At 48.4% G+C, this 13,139-nt stretch overlaps 1 protein-coding gene across 3 annotated transcripts in view; it reads right to left on the bottom strand.

The window, feature by feature from the left end:
* The window catches only part of RAE1 (ribonucleic acid export 1), a 35,360-nt gene extending 28,540 nt beyond the window's left edge, over positions 1-6,820 (bottom strand). For 2 of the 3 annotated variants that reach the window (XM_044299154.1, XM_044299155.1), the window contains exons 1-3: positions 6,710-6,820; positions 6,453-6,552; positions 6,266-6,370 (exon numbers count right to left, since the gene is read on the bottom strand). In XM_044299154.1, the coding sequence (XP_044155089.1) occupies positions 6,266-6,370; positions 6,453-6,545 (198 nt within the window). In that variant the 5' untranslated portion in view covers positions 6,546-6,552; positions 6,710-6,820. Of the gene's footprint in view, positions 1-6,265; positions 6,371-6,452; positions 6,624-6,709 lie in introns of all 3 variants that reach the window. The other variant, XM_044299157.1, reaches the window with a different exon arrangement.
* Between the last annotated feature and the right edge of the window lie 6,319 nt (positions 6,821-13,139).

Below are 13,139 nucleotides of genomic sequence, written 5' to 3'. Positions count from 1 at the left end.
GTCGTCCACAGATCCCCCTCTCCATAGTGTCGTCCACAGATCCCCCTCTCCATAGTGTCGTCCACAGATCCCCCATAATAGTGTCGTCCACAGATCCCCCATAATAGTGTCGTCCACAGATCCCCCTCTCCATAGTGTCGTCCACAGATCCCCCTCTCCATAGTGTCGTCCACAGATCCCCCATAATAGTGTCGTCCACAGATCCCCCATAATAGTGTCGTCCACAGATCCCCCATAATAGTGTCGTCCACAGATCCCCCATAATAGTGTCGTCCACAGATCCCCCATAATAGTGTCGTCCACAGATCCCCCATAATAGTGTCGTCCACAGATCCCCCATAATAGTGTCGTCCACAGATCCCCCATAATAGTGTCGTCCACAGATCCCCCATAATAGTGTCGTCCACAGATCCCCCATAATAGTGTCGTCCACAGATCCCCCATAATAGTGTCGTCCACAGATCCCCCATAATAGTGTCGTCCACAGATCCCCCATAATAGTGTCGTCCACAGATCCCCCATAATAGTGTCGTCCACAGATCCCCCATAATAGTGTCGTCCACAGATCCCCCATAATAGTGTCGTCCACAGATCCCCCATAATAGTGTCGTCCACAGATCCCCCATAATAGTGTCGTCCACAGATCCCCCATAATAGTGTCGTCCACAGATCCCCCATAAGTGTCGTCCACAATTTGTTTTAATATGGCCTTTGAACATAATTTTTCAAGTAAGATCATATAAACCTCTGTTTTGTAATTTTGTCGTTTTTCCCGATTAATCGTAGAAATTAATCGGCAACTAATCGATTATTCAAATAATCGTTAGCTGCAGCCCTAGTCCTAGCCCCATCTTCCTAGATGTCCGCATCCCTGTACACTGAACGAGCTCCCGCGAGACTTCAGGGCTAGGCGTAAATATGTCTTCATTGCCTGGCCCTGTCAGTCAGTAGTGGGAGCGTGACATGAAAGGATGTGAAACCCAAAAAGAAATCCCGTAGGGACACACATACATACACAAAATATGAAGCCTTATTAAATAATTAAATACAAATAATTACAAAAACACATGATAAAGGACAATGCTCTAAAAATGTAAAGCGGCAAAAGCGGAGCGAAACGTACGTCGGGGTGCGCTCATAGCTGACCGGAGGTGGGATCCCTGTATTGTACCATTGCCCAGGTATTTTCGGCTCTTTCTCCTTTAGTTGCCTGTATACCCACTATTGGTTGCCTGCTGGGACCTTGTGGGGACTGCCTACATACAGGGCACTTAGGAATATCAGATAGGCTTCCAGGGCACTATTGGTACACATATATATTTTTTCTGGCACTGCTGTAATTGTCCTTGTGCCGAGTTTATTTTGGATGTTGGGATCCTATACCATGCCGGTCAGCATGTGAGCTACCATTCGCAACACTACCTGTATTGCCGCTTTACATTTTTAGATCATTGTCCTTTACCATGTGTTTTTGTAATTATTTGTATTTAATTATTTAATAAAGCTTCATATTTTGTGTATGTATGTGTGTCCCTACGGGATTTCTTTTTGGGTTTCTATATGATGTCATACATCTTACCAACAATTTGTTGGTTTAATAGGTTGCATGAAAGGATGTGAGCAGAGCCTCTGTGAGCAACAAGGTGCAAAGGCACCACCCTCATTGCTCCTGGGGATCTTTTGCATATTATAAAACATCAATTTTCTCATGATTGCGGGCACCTAGGTTTTATTGCAACGTATCCGATGACAGAACCCCTTTAAATCCTGCAGCTTCTTCCATTCATATAGGCAAAGTATTTCACCTGTTACAGTCCACTAAACCCAACCCTTTCCCTCCTCCCTGTTGGGTTTTACTGTGATCGGAATACTTCTGCTCAGAGTTGTGAAAGCGAACGCTAAGCCATTCCATATTCTGGCTCCGGTAACGTGCACTGGGAGTAGTGGCTTCTTGCTCTGACAAGCTCCGCCCACATGCTGGACCTCAACATTGATGTCAAGTGCAGTCGTGGCTTCTGACAAGCTCCACCCACATGCCAAGCCTCAGTACTGATGTGCCATGCTCATGACTATGACTGGTACACACTGGCTGCTGCCTGAAAAAAGCATGCATGCCTGACAGCTAACATTGGATGGTGCAAGTGCGGTCCCACAGAGCGGACGTCAGTAGTGACGAACTGTGGCCGGTCGCTCCAACAAGCGGAGCCCGTGGATCGGACGCTGGCCGGTCGCTCCAACAAGCGGAGCCCGTGGATCGGACGCTGGCCGGTCGCTCCAACAAGCGGAGCCCGTGGATCGGACGCTGGCCGGTCGCTCCAACAAGCGGAGCCCGTGGATCGGACGCTGGCCGGTCGCTCCAACAAGCGGAGCCCGTGGATCGGACGCTGGCCGGTCGCTCCAACAAGCGGAGCCCGTGGATCGGACGCTGGCCGGTCGCTCCAACAAGCGGAGCCCGTGGATCGGACGCTGGCCGGTCGCTCCAACAAGCGGAGCCCGTGGATCGGACGCTGGCCGGTCGCTCCAACAAGCAGAGCCTGTGGATCAGACAATGGCCGGTCGCTCCAACAAGCAGAGCCCGTGGATCAGACAATGGCCGGTCGCTCCAACAAGCAGAGCCCGTGGATCAGACAATGGCCGGTCGCTCCAACAAGCAGAGCCCGTGGATCAGACAATGGCCGGTCGCTCCAACAAGCAGAGCCCGTGGATCAGACAATGGCCGGTCGCTCCAACAAGCAGAGCCCGTGGATCAGACAATGGCCGGTCGCTCCAACAAGCAGAGCCCGTGGATCAGACAATGGCCGGTCGCTCCAACAAGCAGAGCCCGTGGATCAGACAATGGCCGGTCGCTCCAACAAGCAGAGCCCGTGGATCAGACAATGGCCGGTCGCTCCAACAAGAAGAGCCCGTGGATCAGACAATGGCCGGTCGCTCCAACAAGCAGAGCCCGTGGATCAGACAATGGCCGGTCGCTCCAACAAGCAGAGCCCGTGGATCAGACAATGGCCGGTCGCTCCAACAAGCGGAGCCCGTGGATCAGACATCAGTGACATTTCGTGCACAGAGACAGGACTGCTCCCTTCTGCACAGAACGACATCATAGCAAACAAAGAAGCTGACTTCACGGCCATTACTTTTGTTTAAAATAAAAGAATAACTTGGACAACCCCTTTAGGTATACAGAGGTACACTGCACTTTAGGTCTGAGGCATCTCATGTTTCATTTTCTTTATGGCCTAGATTTTCAACCTGTGGTATATATCCCCTAGAGGCACGGGACCTGTCCCCATGCTGCGCTATTAACAGATGCAGCATAGTCTATGGCAAAAGCCATGGGAGCAGTTCTATGTTATTTGTCAAGGGGCTTTTAGCTTAACATTGTTCTAATAGACACTAGGGACAATATAGCAAGAGGTTTGCTGTCAGGAGATGACAGCTGGAAGTTGCCCAATAATAATGGAGAACATCAGCTTCTCCAGATGGTAACTCAAGATCCAAGCCAAGGAACACCTAAAATCTACAGTAAAGGATCTACCAGGATATTACAGTACATAAGTAACAATGACTCCATTTATCTACAAGAATATCACCTACTGCGGTGAGAAATGTCAGCTTAGGGTACTTTCACACTAGCGTTTTTCTTTTCCGGCACTGAGTTCCGTCAAAAGGGGTCAATGCCGGAAAAGAACTGATCAGTTATATCCCAATGCATTCTGAATAGAGAGCAATCTGTTCAGGATGCATCTGGATGTCTTACGTTCAGTCTTTTTGACTGATCAGGAAAAAGATAAAACCGTAGCATGCTACGGTTTTATCTCCGGCCAGAAAAACTGAAGACTTGCCTGAATGCCGGATCCGTCCTTCCGGTTTGTGCATGTGCAGACCGAAAAAAAGGTGAAAAAAATAAATGCCCGATCCGTTTTGCCGGATGATACCGGAAAGACGGATCCGGCATTTCAATGCATTTTTCTGACTGATCAGGCATTTTTAAGACTAATCAGTATCCTGATCAGTCTTACAAATGCCATCACTTGGCATACGTTTTGCTGGATCCGGCAATGGAACTGCTTGCCGGATCACTGTGCCGCAAGTGTGAAAGTAGCCTTATACCAGCAGGACGTTTCAGCTCGCACACTGTCTTGTTAAAGGGGTCAACCTGGAAAAGATAATGATGACCTATCCTCAGGATAGGTCATCATTATCACACTGGTGGGGGTCCGAGTCCCGGTATCCCCGCAGATCAGCTGTTTCAGGGAGCCTCTGGTGAGTGCAGTCGGCTCATGGCAGCTTTCCAAAAACGGTGCCGTACATCGTATAGTGGCAGTGCCTGGTATTGCAGCTTAGCACCATTAACTTGATTGGGGCTGAGCTGCAACTAGGTCATGTGACCAATGTACGGTGGAATCTGATGGCCTAGGAGGGAGAGGCCACAGCGCTCTAAGCTTCCAGCCTGTTTTGACAGCTGATCCGTGGGAGTCCCAGCGTACATGGGTTCCGTTAGGGCTCTTTCACACTTGCGTTCTTCTGTTCCGGCATAGAGTTCCGTCGTCGGGGCTCTATGCCGGAAGAATCCTGATCAGAATTATCCCCATGCATTCTGAATGGAGAGAAATCCGTTCAGGATGCATCAGGATGTCTTCAGTTCCGGACCGGAACATTTTTTGGCCGGAGAAAATACAGGGCGCTGCGCTTTTTGCTCCGGCCAAAAATCCTGAACACTTGCCGCAAGGCCGGATCCGGAATTAATGCCCATTGAAAGGCATTGATCCGGATCCGGCCTTAAGCTAAACGTCGTTTCGGCGCATTACCGGATCCAACATTTAGCGTCCTGGCAGCCATGGTAACCATTCAGAAAAAGCTAAAGTCCTGTTTGCCATGGTAAAGTGTAGTGGGGAGCGGGGGAGCAGTATACTTATCGTCCGTGCGGCTCCCAGGGCGCCCCACGCGCATGGATGACGTGATCGCATGGATCACGTCATCCATGCGCATGGGGCGCTCTGACCTCATTCTGGAGCGCCCCGGGAGCCGCACGGACGGTAAGTATACTGCTCCCCCGCTCCCCACTACTACTATGGCAACCAGGACTTTAATAGCGTCCTGGCTGCCATAGTAACACTGAACGCATTTTAAAGACTGATCCGTCTTCAAATGCTTTCAGTTCACTTGCGTTTTTCCGGATCCGGCGTGTAATTCCGGCAAATGGAGTACACGCCGGATCCGGACAACGCAAGTGTGAAAGAGCCCTAAGAATAGGTCATCAATATATTTTCCTGGATACCCCCATTAAGAATACAGGCTGTGTTTTCATAACAGTCTATACACTGAAAAGCCGCAAGGAACATGTCTGCATCTCTAGAATTGTGTTGGGGAATCGCTTTCACACAGTCAGTGTTTGACCAGTGACTTTCATCAGTTCTTGGGAGACAAAACCAGGTATGGATCAAAAACACAAAACAGGAGCAAATCTTCCCATTCCCATACCCTCTCTGTGTGTAGCCCCCACTCTTGATTCTGGCTCACAATCACTGACGGAAACCACTGACTGCACATCTGCGAAATCCTGCAAGAATCGGCAGGACAAAAACCGCAGCATGCCGATTCTATGCATATTTACTTAAAGGGGTTTTCTTCTTCTCAGACAATAGGGGCATATCGCTAGGATATGCCCCCATTGTCTGATAGGTGCAGGTCCCAATTCTGGGACCGCACCTACACTAAGAACAGAGCCCCAAAAGTTGTGGAGGGCGCACTGTGCATGCGTAGCAGCACTCCATTCAGGTCTATAGGGCCACCCAAAATATCCGAGCGCTCGGCTATTTCCGTTGGCCCTATAGAAATAAATGGGAGCGGTGGCCTCGCAAGCGCGATGCCCTAACATTCACTACAAAGGGGAGAGCTTGGAGGTGGCCTGACCTGGGGTCTTCCAGCCATCAACTTCCTAGTTCCATTCTCAGAGGTGGGACCCGCACCTATCAGACAATGGGGGCATATCCTAGCGATATGCCATTGTTTCAGATGGGAGTGGCCCTTTGATGGGGCCGGTGGGCATTCCGTTTGCATCCAGCGGTGACGGAACCGGAGAATTCCGACAGACTCTTCTCTGCCGGAACAGTACACGCCGCAGATGTGAAGGTAGCCTTATAACAGACCAGGGCAGTGTTCCCCAACATACAACTACAACTCCCAGCATGCTTTGACAGCAGTGGCAGGTCGAAGGTTAACGGAACACTGCCACCACTTCTAACGTCGCCCTGCGAACAGAACTTACATCGTTGGCCCAGGAACCGGCGATGAGGAAGTTCCCCGGTAACGTTGGGGGGCTGAAGGAGAGGCAGGCGATGCTGTCATCAGGGGGGGAGGTGACCTCAATGTCCTGTGTAGGAGAAGACCAGTGCATGTTACTACAAGCTGTGGGACATATACTGGGACCGGTAAGAGCGGCGCTGGCTACCGACCTTCATTGGATTATGGTTATCAGTGGTTGTAGCTCCTCCAAACATTCCTGTCCCTCCAGCGCCAAAGCCCGCGCTGGAACTGAACAAGCTCATTTTGGTCCTGGAAGGAAACACGGGCCATCAGATGCATACATATACACACCCACGATGCGTTCAGCAATGGCGGAGAACCTGCACATGTAAACGCATCGGGCATTATCAATGATCTACTGGGCTGTAGGGCGCTGTACACACACAGACCCCCGCCGCTTCTCTACCTCTTTCCTCTGCCCGGTCCCCTCTCCGGTCTATCCGCTTGTCAGACGCGGCCGGCAGCACCTCCCGCGCACCACGCTTCCTAGGCGACAAATGACGTCACGGGAGCGCCGCTCAGCAGCCAGGCAATCAGAGCGCCACCTGGTGGACAGCGCGCGGATCTGACAGAACGCTGGTGGTAACCTACTGAGCAGGTTCTAGAACTCCTGGGCAATATTACAGAAAGGGAACACAATACAGTGTGAAAGAGGACTGAAAACTCCAACTGAAACAGTGATCGATTGTTATACTAAAGCAGGACTTTTAATTGCAACAATATTAAAATGATAGACCCTAAAATTATTAGATAAAGATTGTTGACGCAGGTAAGAAGCAACTCGGCCCAGCGGCGCTTAGTAAAGAACACCTGGTTCCTACCGCTCTCTTGTCAGGATCCAGGTGAAAGCGATTCAGTCCACTTGGAGGAGACTGGATGCTGCTGTAGCTCATGGGATTTAGGGTCTATTATATCCCTAAAGTTAGGCTACATGCACACCGTATGTGTTTTGCGGATGACATCCGTTTTTTGTAATAATGCCTATCCTTGTCCGCAAACTAGAAAAAATTAGGACATGCACTTTTTTTTGCAGGGCAACGGAACAGTTGCCCAGCAACTGTACTTACCGCCGATCGCACTATCATTTGGTGCGCTCTGACGTGATCACGGTATCACATGCCACTAACGTCATCACGTCTCTAATCTGGGAGCCTGCGTCCTCGCACACGCGTAGTCTAGCTTTAGCTGGCTCACGTGCCCACGCGGGAGGCGCGGCCGTCATGGCCTCGTTCTGCCGTAGGTAAGCATTTAAAAGCTGGCGCCTTTTTCAGCGCGGGTGTCATTATGCCCCTGTGAGAGGTTAGGGAGGGATATCTAGGTCTCCCTCCTTACAACTTTTGGTTGGTGAGGTGTTATAACTAGTATCACCTCTCCATCTATATAGGGATCAGTCTGTTGATTGTGGGTGGGTTGTACTTTGATACCCCCACCACAATCCCCCCTTGGCTTCTTCCCTGCCTAAATATCCTGATTAGTTCCCCTGATGATTGTTCTATCTGAATATAAAACGTGCATGTAGGGACTGGGATTAGGATAGGGCTGTATCAGGGCCAGCAAATAGGGAAAGGTTCCAGACGGCGTTGCCCTTTTAAGGTGAGGCTGCTCTGACATCTAGAGGCTAGGGCCATTCTACCACAGGGTAACTTTAGGGTTATAATAGACCCCAAATCCCATGAGCTACAGCAGCATCCAGTCTCCTCCAAGTGGATTGAATCGCTTTCACCTGGATACTGGCTGCTCCCTGGATCCCGATGACAGAGCGCTAGGAACAAGGTGTTCTTTACCAGGCGCCGCTGGGCACTGAGCTGCTTACCTGCGTCAAATCGAATAATTTTAGGGTCTGTCATTTTAATATTGCTATAATTAAAAGTTAAATATTACAAGACAGCAGCGCCACCTGCTGGAAATCACGAGAAATTATCACATAGAGGACTACCGCGGCAGAGAGAATCAGGGCTGCTGGCTGTCAGTGAATAATTACAATCAGTACAGAACAAATGTCCAGAAAATAAAGGACATCTATTGCCTTTTTGGCTGGATACAGTGTATCACTGCAGGATGTGTCCATAGAAATGCTGCTGTAAGGTTGGAGTTCAGTTGTCAGTGAAAGAAGTGATCACTGGATTGGGTGATGGTGCCCAGACAAGCTGAGAGGCTTCAATACAGGATAAAGATCATTGGATGTAATTAAGTATAGTCACTAGGTTATCCAGTAAAATGTATTTGTATAGCGCCACCTGCTGTTTTCCTTATTTCTCTGTCCACCTTCCTGAGGTGGACACACAAGTTCAGTTCCATCCTTCAGTGTCCACAGCCTTCAGACAGCCACCTCCGGACCGCGATCCTGCGTTAGGCGGTCCGGAGGCGGTTAAAGGGAACCTGTCACCAGTTTTATGGTGTCCTAACTAAGGGCAACATAAATAAGTGACTGATTCTCTTAGCAAAATGCTGGGTCACTTTCTTTAATTGACCCAGTCAATCTGCCAACATCTTGTATTGAAAAGCTCCAGCTGATAATGATGAGTCATGAATATTCATGAGCTCCTGAGTCTCCCCGCCTACCTGCTGCTGATTGACAGTTATTTTCCATATGAATCTGAAGCAGGTGGGCAGGGGAGCGGCTATAGCTCTGAATTAAAAAAACGCTGGACTCAGTGATGTCACGCTGGACTCAAATCAGCTCATTAGCATGCGGCATCTTTGTGTGTACAGTCATGGCCAAAAGTTTTGAGAATTACATAAATATTGGAAAAGTTGCTGCTTAAGTTTTTATAATAGCAATTTGCATATACTCCAGAATGTTATGAAGAGTGATCAGATGAATTTCATAGTCCTTCTTTGCCATGAAAATGAACTTAATCCCCAAAAAACCTTTCTACTGCATTTCATTGCTGTCATTAAAGGACCTGCTGAGATCATTTCAGTAATCGTCTTGTTAACTCAGATGAGAATGTTGACGAGCACAAGGCTGGAGATCATTATGTCAGGCTGATTGGGTTAAGGCTACTTTCACACTTGCGCTTGATCGGATCCGTTCTGAATGGATCCGATCATATTAATGCAGACGGAGGCTCCGTTCAGTATGGATCCGTCTGCATTAATAACTTAGAAAAAATTCTAAGTGTGAAAGCAGCCTGAGCGGATCCGTTCAGACTTTCAATGTAAAGTCAATGGGGGACGGATCCGCTTGAAGATTGAGCCATATGGTGACATCTTCAAGCGGATCCGTTCCCATTGACTTACATTGTAAGTCTGAACGGATCCGCACGGCCAGGCGGACAGCTGAACGCTGCTCCGCCTGTCCGTGCGGAGGCGAGCGGAGCGGAGGCTGAACGCCGCCAGACTGATGCAGTCTGAGCGGATCCGCTCCATTCAGACTGCATCAGGGCTGGACGGAGGCGTTTGGGTCCGCTCGTGAGCTCCTTCAAACGGAGCTCACGAACGGACCCATGAACGCTAGTGTGAAAGTAGCCTAAAATGGCAGACTACCTGTTAAAAGGAGGGTAATGCTTGAAATCATTGTTCTTCCATTGTTAACCATGGTGACCTGCAAAGAAACACATGCAGCCATCATTGCGTTGCATAAAAATGGCTTCACAGGCAAGGATATTGTGGCTACTAAGATTGCACCTCAATCAACGATTTATAGGATCATCAAGAACTTTAAGGAAAGAGGTTCAATTCTTGTTAAGAAGGCGTCAGGGCGTCCAAGAAAGTCCAGTAAGCGCCAAGATCGTCTCCTAAAGAGGATTCAGCTGCGGGATTGGAGTGCCACCAGTGCAGAGCTTGCTCAGGAATGGCAGCAGGCAGGTGTGAGCGCAAAGACTTTTGGAAGATGGCCTGGTGTTAAGAAGGGCAGCAAATAAGCCACTTCTCTCTAAAAAAAACATCAGGGACAGATTGATCTTCTGCAGAAAATATGGTGAATGGACTGCTGAGGACTGGGGCAAAGTCATATTCTCCGATGAAGCCTCTTTCCGATTGTTTGGGGCATCAGGAAAAAGGCTTGTCCGGAGAAGAAAAGGTGAGCGCTACCATCAGTCCTGTGTCATGCCAACAGTAAAGCATCCTGAGACCATTCATGTGTAGGGTTGCTTCTCATCCAAGGGAGTGGGCTCACTCACAATTTTGCCCCAAAACACAGCCATGAATAAAGAATGGTACCAAAACACCCTCCAACAGCAACTTCTTCCAACAACAGTTTGGTGAAGAACAATGCATTTTCCAGCACGATGGAGCTCCGTGCCATAAGGCAAAAGTGATAACTAAGTGGCTCGGGGACCAAAACGTTGACATTTTGGGTCCATGGCCTAGAAACTCCCCAGATCTTAATCCCATTGAGAGTTTCTGGTCAAGAGGCAGGTGGACAAACAAAAACCCACTAATTCTGACAAACTCCAAGAAGTGATTATGAAAGAAAGGGTTGCTATCAGTCAGGAATTGGCCCAGAAGTTGATTGAGAGCATGCCCAGTCGAATTGCAAAGGTCCTGAAAAAGAAGGGCCAACACTGCAAATACTGACTCTTTGCATAAATGTCATGTAATTGTCGATAAAAGCCTTTGAAACGTATGAAGTGCGTGTAATTATATTTCACTACATCACAGAAACAACTGAAACAAAGGTCTATAAGCAGTTTAGCAGCAAACTTTGTGAAAACTAATATTTGTGTCATTCTCAACTTTTGGCCACGACTGAATATTATGAGGTAACCATCTGTCACACCAGTAAGTGAATACATCTAAGGCACTTTTTAGTAGTTAATGATTGTATATAATTAGTTAGATTATAATCAAATATCCACATGACAGATTCCCTTTAAGTACAGAATAGGAGTAATAGTACAATGAGGGCATATTGCTAGGATATGCCCCCATTGTCTCATAGGTGCGGGTCCCACCTCTGGGACCCGCACCTACAATGAGAACGGAGCGGGGAAATAAACGGAGAGTGCACTGCGCATGCGCAGCCACCCTCTATTTATTTCTATGGGGCTGCCGAGCGCTAGCTTGGCTATTTCCGTCTGCACCATAGAAATGAATGGGAGCTCTCCCCGCTCCGTTCTCGTTGTAGGTGCGGGTCCCAGAGGTGGAACCTGAACCTAAAAACACAAAATGCAATCGCACACTGCAACCAGCACTCTGCCCTGCCTTTATGCTGGATGTTTAATAAGGCATTGGTGTACATTTTGGCCAAAGCGTAATAAGCCACTCACCACGTCAAGGTCGCCTTAATGAGTGGCGACCTTGACGTGGTGAGTGGCTTATTACGCTTTGGCCAAAATGTACACCAATGCCTTATTAAACATCCAGCATAAAGGCAGGGCAGAGTGCTGGTTGCAGTGTGCGATTGCATTTTGTGTTTTTGCGTTTGTATCTGTATTTCGCCATAGCAATCTGCACCTGCTAGGGGTTATGCGGGCTGAATCCCCCATATTTTTTCTCTGAACCTAAACCTATCAAACAATCCTAGCGAAATGCCCCTATTGTATGTGATGGGAGTACCCCTTTAAGGTAGAATTCCAACAGCAGCTCACAGTGCAATTCTTTCCCAATGTACTGTATGTTTGGATAGTAGCAATGATGGGGGCTGTGGTACTCCTCTCTGCAGAACCTTTAACATGTAATTGAGGTTTTTAAAGGGTACAGATATAAGACATGGCTGGCCAAACCGTCTCAAAGTGTGGAAGGGTGCACTAGCAGTGTTCCTCCCACAGCAGCAAAATCTCTCTCTGCCATAAATGTGCACAATTGCTTTCTTAACTAATGCATGGCCTTGCAGATTCTGGACCTTCTACTTTGCTTTCTCTCTTTGGAGCACTTTTAGTAGCAGATTAGCTTGCTTGAGTGGTTGTAGTCTCAGAAATGATGGTTCTCTGAAACCCGGTTCTAGCTCTGAGGAGCTCAGACCATAGACCCTTCACCAGGGGAAGACTGGCCATACCCCCTAATGGGAAGTTTCCCTTTGGAGGCAATATGAGGCCACTTTTAGCTTTTTTTCCAAGGCCAGTTTAAGTTCTCAGTCTGCTCTATGGCACTCTGTAGAACAACTAGACTAGAACTCTATTTATCTAGGGGCAGACCAAGGTCCACCTCCTAGCAACCTAAATGGGGCTGAGTCAAGCAAGGTATTTAACCCTGCCCTATAAATACAGTGAGATTAGATACAAAAATGAAATCAAAACATTTTACTTTATAAATATAAAATTTAAAAAAAATCAACCTTTTGCAATAACCCTTTTCTGGCTGCACATACTCCTGTTATTGACTGGGATACTGGGCAAGTGCTTTGTTGGTGGTCTCGATGCCAATCACGCTGTCTGGCTACACCTCATTCAGTTATAAGGTCTCTTCAAAGCCTACAGAGTCTACCTACTTCATACACTAGTTATGTGGATATTTCTGACAAGGAGACTGAAACATTGCTGCCTCATAGGAAAGATGACTGCCCCATTGGCAGGGGCATAGCTAAAATCTCATGGGCCCTGGTGCAAGAGTTCAGCTTTGGGCCCCCCCCCCCCCCCCCCCCCCCCCCACTGTGCATTTCCAAGTCTAATTCTGTCACTAAATCCATACCGGTCACCCAGCGCCTAAATACTAGGCCTCAAATTTATATCCCGCTGAATTTGAATACAATACATTGGGCCAAATAATATTTTTGTTGTTGTGGTGAACCATAACAATGAGGAAAACATCTAGTAAGGGACGCGGACGTGGACATGGTCGTGGTGGTGTTAGTGGACCCTCTGGTGCTGGGAGAGGACGTGGCCGTTCTGCCACATCCACACGTCCTAGAGTACCAACTACCTCAGGTCCCAGTAGCCGCCAGAATTTACAGC

Source organism: Bufo gargarizans, chromosome 6, assembly GCF_014858855.1.
Source record: "Bufo gargarizans isolate SCDJY-AF-19 chromosome 6, ASM1485885v1, whole genome shotgun sequence".
Taxonomy (NCBI): domain Eukaryota; kingdom Metazoa; phylum Chordata; class Amphibia; order Anura; family Bufonidae; genus Bufo; species Bufo gargarizans.
Note: the sequence above shows the minus strand (reverse complement) of the source record. Positions and strands in the feature narration are given on the sequence as shown.